Consider the following 9,966-nt stretch of genomic DNA (forward strand, 5'->3'; position numbering starts at 1 on the left):
GAAACCACTAGACTGTATAGAAACCTTCCCCTTCAATGTTTAAGAAAAGATTTTCCCAACGGTCATGTATGGTGTGTCATCATCGAAATTCAGGAAAGCGAACTACAGACGGTTCATTTTCAGTTTATTTTCAAGGTTCAATTCAGCTTATTTTCAAGGTTTATTTTCGATTTATGCGATTCATGATATATCCGAGGTCACTGAGTCTTTTGTTTCCATCTGAGCTTTATAAACTGCCTCCCTCAGTATTTTACAGTAATTTGAAGAAGTATTGGTACACGTGAAGGTTTTCATGCAGAAGATTTTAACGTTCGGGGTTAGTGTGGTTTTGTGTCCTCACAAAATTTCTTAAATCTCAAAAAATACTTTGTGGTAAAGGCATGTCGCATTGATTGTCGTGGAATGTAAGTATACTTGGCGTTTTAATTTCTGGCTACCCGCGTAAGGGTTCGTTCAAGCCTTGAACAACGCAGATATCCTGAACAATCTTATACTGTTACGCATCCACATCCTATTTCAGCTTTGAACTTGCCCTTTATCGAATGTGGATAGTTTTAAGGGTCCGATAAATAATCTACAGCTAGAATGAGGGTATAGTATCAGCCAGAAACCTAAAATTATCCTTCGAAATGAATGTGGCATCGGCGCCAATTTCCATGCTAAATTTTACGTCCGCGTCTTTAACCGTAAATCTTTTTTAAGTTTTCTCATCGTAACGGTTTACTGCTTCGGGCGATTTTGACCCTGAAATACGTTGTAACGCGATCTTTTTGTATTTCATTACAATCTGGTTTTTGCGTTTGAAGGTTTTTGTGATATACCAGTGTTTATCGCGGTAAATATGCATCGCGTTATACGTGAAGGGCAGTGAATGCGAGCTTGTGTTATACTAGACAGAAATCACAGGGTGACGCAAAACAACTCTTTAAGTGTAAATAGAAATAAAAGAAACGTCAAACACAATACAAGCTTTAATCCTTTACCTGACTCGCGCTTGCTCTAAATTGTAAAGAGTTGTTTTTTTGTTTGTGTTTTTGTCCATTCACTTTTATTTCACTTAACTATAAAACGTTTGCGCCTTTATTGCACCATTTTAAATTTGTGAAGGTATGCTTACTATAATACTATGTTTCATGTAATAAGTTTCATCTAATACAGGGGTGGGCAACATACGGCCCGCGGGCCGGATCCGGCCCGCGACGGGATTTTGAGCGGCCCGCAGACAGTTTCCGGTCTTACATGATAATGTGGCCTGCGGCCACATTCTGCCGCAATCCCTGTATTGCGTCACTGAATAAGTCCAAGTTTGCCAACCTGAGAAAGATAGCCATAAATCTACTTGTTCTGTTCGGGTCTACATACGTTTGTGAGCAAACATTTTTGACCATGAACATTAATAAGACAAAGCTGCGTTCCAATCTATTCAGGAATCCGGCCCGCCAAGTACTTCATTTTCTCATATCAGGCCCGCCGACCGAAGAAGTTGCCCGCCCCTGATCTAATATGAAGTGTAGCAAGTGCATATTTAAAACGATATTCTAGAGTAGCACCGCAGAGTATTAGAATATTTTTTTTAAATATATGTAAGGTGGTGTATCTTTTCACGATAGGGAAAGCCTAAACCATTCATAGGAGAGCTATTATGATTATTATGGTAAGCCCCCACAATTTATCTAAACCCATACAACAAAGCAGTGAGTTAAATGGCAGTGAGAGCTGTCCATTTACGTTGCAGAAAGAACCACAGAGCGGTACTCTTAGTTAAAAAATAGAGTCATATATAGGGATTATCTACTTGAATGGTCATTTGTTTAGCAGTGGCCGTGTGATCAGCGGAGCAAATAATCCCGTTCTGTTCAAACAACACCAATATTCGTCGCATCAAATAGTTTTCTACCCACATAGGTCATCGTAAAGCCCCTTTTATTCGTAAGTGGAGTACAATATATCCCTGTCATCTAGTTTCTAGACGGTACGCTTGTAGACTACAACCTCTAACCGTAATCTCTATGCTGTAATCATCATATGAAAAGTGATAGTGGGGCATGAGTAATAAGCTAAAATTTAGAAACTGACCTTTTTGATTCAGCAAAACAATATTCTGCGCGTATGTTCAGGATAAAGTCACATCACGTCTTCTGCGAGGTGACAACCTGAGAAAGGAAGTGGATAGCATTCATGTAGGTTGTGTTGAACGTAAGACAAAATGCAAGTGATGGTAGATCCGATACAGTGTAGTGGAAACTGAAGCTACAACACAGTAAAAGTTAAAATTGGATTATTTTAGTCAAATTACATTAAAAGTTTGATTTCGTTAGGATTTGTTGCATTTTTCAACGTACGACAACAAAAATATATTAAAATATATAACAAGACGTAGTAAATTCCCGACAGATATATTTTGAATTTCGAACAGTTTTGCTGCATAAATGTAGAGAAAGAAACAACAGCAAACAAAGGAAAAGTTTTTAAAAAGCCCCAATAAGGGCGAGGCTTTAAGTAAGAACAGTGCTTTTGAATCGAAGGTTTGTATTTGTGACAAGCATCGACATGAATATGAGCTCAACTCTGTCCACATGCTCTGCATGCGCCGTATTCCTGGCATCTAGTGGCAAGATAAAGTAAAAATTGCTTTTCTTGAATAAATTGATGCGTCCATAATGTACAGTCGGCTGAGGTGAAGACGAATGCACTTGCTTGGAATATGAGAAGAAACAAACCCAGCAGTCAGAAGTAAATAGGATAAGAGAAGACTTAAAGGCTCAAAAGCAGAGAGAGGTCCTCCCTTCTGCTTTCATCTGCTCTTGGTGCCAGAAAAATGCCACTTTAGAAACAGATTGTTAAGCCGCATTCGATGTTGCCTTCAGCATCGGCTTGACCCGTTTCAGGATCCATAAAGTATTTCGACACCAAAGGAAACCAAATTAGCTTATCCTCATTCAATCTTTAATACCTCCAGTTGGCGTCCCGGTAAATCTATTGCTATAACAGAAGCGTCATGTGTGGTGAGTGGACAATGTGGGTGGACAGTAATGGTACATGACTACACGAACACCGTCGTAGTTGACCTATAACATCTATAAATAGGTTAGTTTCAGTTTATTTGATAATAAGTTTATCAATTATTTAGTTAATCAATCAATTTATTTAGATTGTCACCACACTGCTTACTGCACGTGGTATTCAGTATATATACGGGAGTACAAAACCAGATATAGGGAGTGTTTATTTAGGTTTAACAATCAATCAGCTTTTGCAAGAAAAAGTGTGATATGTTGTGAGAATCTGTTTATACGTTTCGGAAAGTATTTGATGTTCTTAGTAGCATATGTAATTTAATGCTTATCTGTAATTTAATATAAGCATTGAATAAAACGTGAAAAGTACAGTATAGTGAAGGTAAAGTTACAAAGATGCCGCTGAAGGAAAATGCGTCGGAAGTGTTTAAGTCCATCCTACCACAAGGTAAACATAATAGGCATTAGTATGCTTAGCATTCAAGTCACCTGCAAAAGTAAACAAACAATCTTACAGGTAACATACTAAACGACAATGGTACTGACGTCGACCATTTGGGTCATGTGGTTTATGCTGAAGCTCTGGTTCGACAAATTGAAAGAATCGAAACACCAATGACGATTGGAATTTTCGCGAAATGGGGCAGCGGGAAATCGTTTCTTATGAAACAAGTCGCAAGTAAATGTGCTTTTCTAAAATAAAATTCAAGCTATTGATTGTTCAAATGTTTTACATCTTGTTTTCCTAAATGAAACTTTGAACACTTTAGGGCTTAGGCAATGTTTATGTTTTGAAGAAAATAATTAAATTAGTGAAGTTAAAGAAGATAACATACCAACTTATTGGAAGAAAAACAACTGGTGTCTATTAAATTGTAAATGAGCTGTCTTTGCGAAAACATTTTAATTAAATTAATAAAACATTTTCATTTAAAACCGTACTTTTTAGTTACGGTGCCAGTATATGTTGGCTATGCTTTTGCCGTAGTTTCAGCAAATATCAATTTTCATAAAATGAGGTCATAATGAATGAGTTTGATAGTGCAAACGTTGTCTGGGGACGGTATAAAACGGTCAAGAAGAACAAACTAATTTACTTTGGATGTATAATAGACACTACGCATAAAAATATCGAAACACAATTCTGAATAAATAAAATTTGAAGTTATTGCTTTCCAAATTTTTTCACCAGATTTAGTTGCTACAAACCAGATGCAAAAAGAGACTGAACAAGAAAATAAGTCACCAAACGGGCATCGAATCATACATTCTACAAGCTTGGTGTTCGCTGTGTTTATGCTGTGTTTCGTCGTCCTTTTCACAATACTATCCATACGACCGGACTTTGTGACTGTCAACGCTTCAGTTGGAATCTTGCGCACTGCATCGTTGATCTGCTTGATATGTTGCCTCTTTCTATTTCTTTTAGCAGTTCAAAGATTGGGCAGTGACTTGGTTAAAAAAGGAAGTTTCAGTTACTTTGATATTTTACCTTATGCTTTTTTCACCAAGTTACCGATTTGCGAAAAGAAAACTGCTGTAGTTCGTGTAGCACCAAAGCAAAAGATAGCGTTACAACAGAGGGAAGTGCCCGAAAAGAAGTCGCCTTTTCTTGGAAATGAGGAAAGCAAAACGGATAATACAGAAAGCAAAAAGTCTTCAACTCGTCGCCGGTAAGACAGACAAAATGTTAAGCAAAAATTTATTAAAAGATCTCACATACAGTAGAAAGAAATACTGCGCAAAATGATAATTAGTGTTTTAATAATAATAATTGTATAACAATAGTATTTATAAGCTAACCAAACCATTAGCTACAGTACTATATACATACATACATACACAGATACATTTTTGTTCACTTTAACGCTTGGGAATACGCTGGATGTGACACCTTGTGGGCAGGGATTGTCACCAACCTGGCAGACAGCGTGGAAAATGAGTTTGGGAAATTAACAGCCCGACTATTTCGTACTATCAATCTGAGCGTGATAGACAAAGAGACTGCAGTTAACACAGCAACATCGTCTAAGTTATTTGTTCGACTTCCCGCGAAACTGGAGCAAGAATGTGACGTGAAAAATATGATGAAAGAATACGGAGTGGTGAGGCATTGCAAACTTTTCAACCCAGCACGTCACACAGAATTTACGAAAAAAACAAACAATGACAATAATTGGTGGGAAGTTGGCTACAATCGCGCCAGGGAAGCAAGTGCAGCTATAAAGACATTATCAATCCTTGGAATACAGGCTCAGACAGATAAGCCGCAAGCAAATAAACCAGATGTTGATTCTTCATTGGCTGATAAAAGTCAGAACCAACGATCGTTTTGGAAACACTATCTCAAGCACCCTCGAGTAACGTTTAAGGTCTCAAATTTAGCCTGGATTGTCCTGTTCTCAATAATGTTACTGCTTGTGCCAGCTATATGCTCGTACGTCATAGCTACCTATCAAAATGGTGAAACTGAGGTAAGGGTATCTCATAGATGGACCAAGCTATGGCAAACTTTATCTTCCAGTTTGATATGTTTTCACATATGTTTCGTGTAATTAAATCTGATTAGGTTATAAGAATATCCTATAAAAACTTAAGTTTTCTTTTTAATCCAAAGTTATCCAGCACTGCTGCAATAGTAACACAAATTTTGTCGTGGCTACCAGCTGGAGTTGGGATATTTTATGGATTTATCAACGTTATTTGGGCGATGTTCAACTCACAAAGAAGCCGTGTCGAAAAAGCGCTAGAGGGCGTTAGAGGAAATTTGGCAGGAGAACTCGGATTCATGAACAAAATAAAAAGCGAAGTAAAAATTGTTTTAAAGTTATAAAAATACCTGATTCGATTATTCAATTGTTTGGTTTAAAAACTTAAATAGTGAGTTTATGTGTAAAATGTTTTTGAACCCTGTTTTTACAGGTACATGCTATGGGCGACCTCATTCACAGCATAGAGTTTGCTCACAATGTTGAATACAAAGTGGTTATAACAATTGACGACTTAGACCGCATACCGCTGTCAAAGGTACAAATATATTGAACAAAGCTTTAATATGCTTTTAATTTTTTCTTATTCATCTCCAATTAAATCTGTAGCCCAGGCAAAACTAACAACACGAAAATATTAATATTTCAAAAATCATGATCTTATCTTGTAAACTTTTAACTGATTGCGTCTTTTTACTTATAGCCTAGATGCAACATTGATTCAAGTCAATGTACCGTAACTAAGTTGCTCGTATTTTACCTGCCATAAATTTATTTAAAACGTTATTGTTACCAACGACATTTGTAAACAATATTTTTCTTTTAAAAAAACAATTTTCAGGTAAGGTCAGTTCTGGAAGCGGTCAGTATTCTTCTCAGTGATCGTCACAGTCCATTTATTTGTCTCATCGCTGTCGACTCTAGAGTAGCTGTTCGCTGCTTCGAGGAAGAAACCGAGGAAAATTCAAAAACCAACGGATACGAATATTTGAAAAAGATAATAAATTTACCTTTTTGTTTGCCAGAAGTGAGTTAGAGAAGTTTAATAAACACCTCGGTACAACCGTGAACTGCAATGAAAAAATATGTTCGTTTATTTATTCTTATTTTGCTGTTTTCTAGATAGATACCGGAGACAAAATTCAGTTCTTGGCTGGATTAATGGACGAAGCAGATGACACGAAAGATATCGTAGCTTATAAGACCGTTTTGGAGGAAGGTATATATATATCTTACAAAAGTTGTTGGTAATATTCGCAAATCTAGGATTAATTCAGCAAAACCAATTTGTGGTTTTTTCAGTTTTCTATAATCTCAAGTTATATGTTATACAAGTTATGTGCTGTCTAATGATGTGTTTTCAGGTTTCGATAATATATTTTGTAAACAAAGCATTTTTGTATGTTAGGGATGTCAGAGCAGATAACTATTTCCTTGCCTCGACATACGCGTATGCCTCATCGTATGCGTATGCCTCGACGTAGTATGCGTATGCCTCGACGTACTATGCTCATGCCACAAGTGGAAGCCATCTTAAAACCAAGGAAAGTTGAACACGTAGGTGCCTTTGTCAATGAAAACAAGTGTAATTTCCACTTTCTAAAATTATCGTTTTTAAATATCTAAACAATATAATACCAGTTTACATCGTTTGTACTGCATACAGCCAATGCATTTCAGTGATATCTTGTTGCATGTAAATTTAATTTCAAGTTCGACGATTTGAAAATTCAAAGTCGCACACATTTAATACGCGATGTACCAGAACCCATGTTCTCACAGGATGAAAGTATTGATGAAAAGCAAGGTAAGGACAATAAACAAAGTTTGAATTGTCTATTATCGCAAAACGAACACAAGAAACAAAAACATATTTATTGGCCAGTCGTTGCTACAACCATTGCTGAAGACCTTAAGTACAATTACCGCGAGATTGATTATTAGAAAGCGATAGATTGACGGCGCCTTGTACGTCAGTATAGTAATCTTGTTTCCTTAAGTTTTGGCGCTTAAAATTGACTAAAGTTTTACAATGTTTTGCAGAAATATTCGTGCTTTATAAACAACGAAAACAATTACCTTTGTAGACGACATTTTAGATTCAAACATAAAATCTGCATCCAAAGCACAAGATGAAGTCATCTCGATACCCTTACCTTCGTCGACGTCTATTCAATGGCCAACATCAACTAGGGAATCTCCGCCCATGACACCTAAAACGTCTTTGCCAAGGTCCTCGCCACTCTCAACAGAATCAAGCATCACAGAAGATGAATCTTCAGTTTCAAGTAAATCCTCCATTCCAAAATCTACGCCTAGCCCAAGCACTTCTGATGCCTCAAGCAGCGAAAGCGAATTGACAGTTGAAAGTCAAGCGTCAACAAGAGCCCTGAAAACAATTTCCAACAGCTACAACCAACAGGAAGTCGCTGAAGCTCCGATCAATTTCCATCGATTTCTCTTCACATGCAGGTAAGATTTTGCAATTTGTCCGGTTATACGCGTATTCTACTAGCATTTGAGGTTGCAGTAATCCTTATTTAACCACAAGTCTGAAAACGTTAATACTGTATAATTTCCATTATGTTTATGACATAAAGGGATTTCATGTTGGAAAACAGTATGGTTGTAGAACACCTTCAGGGAAATCCAAGGAATATCAAACGAATATTTAACGTCATATCCGTTACTGCTTCCATCATCCAATGTCATCAACGCAGGGTGAGTGACAAGGATATATTTCTGCTGTAAAGGTCATTCACGGTCATTTTATTAGATTTCTGCTTCGATTTCAGAGAGAAAAAGAAACTTTTCTCCGTCAGATATCGGAAAGAGAACATAGCGGAATATCTTCAGATGACGAAGAAGATGAACAAAAACAACAAATTTTAGGTTAATGTTTTCCATATGCTTTCGAATGGATATTCATTTCATCAATATTGATTTCAAAATACTGTAATTCTCCGCATTACCACACAAACATAATTCTATCATGTTCTGTATTGACCAAATACAGACACCAGAAATGTGTATCTGGCCCAAGACGTCGTTCTCTGGGTGATACTTGCAGATCAGTGGCCCTACAGAACTAGTTACCTCCTTCAAGTCATAGAAGACGCCGATCAAAGGACTGCTGCTGGCAGAAGAAGCCAGCAGATAGTTGATAGCACTCCCTTGGCTGATATATACATGTAGGACTATACTTTGCAATAAACACAAAATTCGCGGTACACCAAACCTTTTTGTACAAACAACATACAAGATTTAGACTAATATTTGTCAAATGTTTTGCAGGACCGTCTGTAATGAACTTACAAGTTCTGATTCTTCTTGCAGTCTTCTGTCTCTAGATGGTGACCCAGATATCCTCTACAGCTATCTAGTTAACCTAAAAGAGAAAAATCGGTTGAACAAGTCAAGGGTGAAAGAACTTCTCAAATATACTGTCAATCTCGATTACAGTTTGAAACAGGACATTTCATATGAACGTGGAATGAACGACATGGCAAACCTAACAAAGAGTAAACTGCATCAACAACACAAAGCAGATTCTCTAAGTTCACTCAACTTATTTCAGTCAAACAACGATCAACAAGCCCCTGCTGTTCGCTTCGAACAATCCTGCTTCAGGTGCAAACAATTACCTCAAGATTGCAGGTGTTTCGAAGTGTTAGAAAAAAAAATTAATTTATTGCAAAACTGCCTCCCAACTTGCTACCGTTGCAAATGCATTGAACAAGAATGTTCATGCAGAGATAAGTGGATCGGGCAAATGAACGATCTAATGGGTGTAATAACACAACATCAAGACCAAATCGATTACTTGGGAACAGAACCGCCCTGTGGTTTTTGTCGTAAAGACAAAAGTGAAGAGTGTGTTTGCAATGAAGAATTTTGGACTATGCAGGACTACATAAAAAGTGTACAAGGAAATCATTTCGCAGAAACTGAGCAAAATTGTCACATATGTGGAAATATACGAGCCGAATGTTTTTGTCAGGCATATTCGGAACGGTTCTATTCATATGTCAAAGAAACTCTAACTGCTATCGAAAAGGAAGACCAAGCTGACTATTTAGACTCATTCCATATAAATACAAGCTGTTGGCGTTGTTGAATAAAACAAATCCTGCTAGAAACACATTCCTTAAAACTCATAACTATTTTCAAGTTATCTGTCACTTTACAAGAAGAAAAATGAGTGTATATGTATATATGTGTATTGTAAAAATCGGTCACATTTCTATTTGTTTGAGCTGCATATTTCTTTACAATTCAATAACAAGCTTGTTGTCCAATATACAGAAATATCAAAATTAATCATGCATTTTTATTTCTTTACTAGTGCGTTCGACAGTGTAGATTGTTTTTGTGTACATATACTGTAACATGGCCAATGACTATGGTCATGAGTCGAATTTTTGATTTTGAATTCTCAACCTATGACCAATTTGGCACTT

The 9,966-nt window shown here is 36.9% G+C and overlaps 1 protein-coding gene across 2 annotated transcripts; it reads left to right on the plus strand.

Annotated features, from left to right (window-relative positions):
* The first annotated feature begins 2,032 nt into the window (after positions 1 to 2,032).
* Positions 2,033 to 9,966, plus strand: LOC143452234 (uncharacterized). Of its 2 annotated transcripts, none has more exons than XM_076953121.1 (15): positions 2,033 to 3,465; positions 3,535 to 3,696; positions 4,210 to 4,690; positions 4,864 to 5,491; positions 5,635 to 5,826; positions 5,940 to 6,044; positions 6,348 to 6,533; positions 6,629 to 6,725; positions 6,915 to 7,063; positions 7,220 to 7,313; positions 7,606 to 7,978; positions 8,107 to 8,227; positions 8,302 to 8,398; positions 8,523 to 8,697; positions 8,801 to 9,966. In XM_076953121.1, exons 1-15 carry the CDS (start codon positions 3,414 to 3,416, stop codon positions 9,621 to 9,623), a joined length of 3,735 nt encoding a protein of 1,244 aa, XP_076809236.1. In that variant the 5' UTR covers positions 2,033 to 3,413; the 3' UTR covers positions 9,624 to 9,966. The 2 variants fall into 2 exon arrangements, with proteins under 2 accessions (XP_076809236.1, XP_076809235.1); XM_076953120.1 differs by having other exon boundaries at positions 2,035 to 3,465; positions 7,594 to 7,978; positions 8,801 to 9,965.

This window comes from Clavelina lepadiformis, chromosome 4 (genome assembly GCF_947623445.1).
Source record: "Clavelina lepadiformis chromosome 4, kaClaLepa1.1, whole genome shotgun sequence".
Taxonomy (NCBI): Eukaryota; Metazoa; Chordata; class Ascidiacea; order Aplousobranchia; family Clavelinidae; genus Clavelina; species Clavelina lepadiformis.

Excerpts from the sequence above, each read along its gene's own strand:
- LOC143452234 (XM_076953120.1), top strand. The coding sequence starts at position 3,414 with ATGCCGCTGAAGGAAAATGCGTCGGAAGTGTTTAAGTCCATCCTACCA. Across the intron at positions 6,534-6,628 it reads TACCTTTTTGTTTGCCAGAA|ATAGATACCGGAGACAAAAT; the intron begins GTGAGTTAGAGA and ends GCTGTTTTCTAG. Across the intron at positions 6,726-6,914 it reads TAAGACCGTTTTGGAGGAAG|GGATGTCAGAGCAGATAACT; the intron begins GTATATATATAT and ends TTTGTATGTTAG.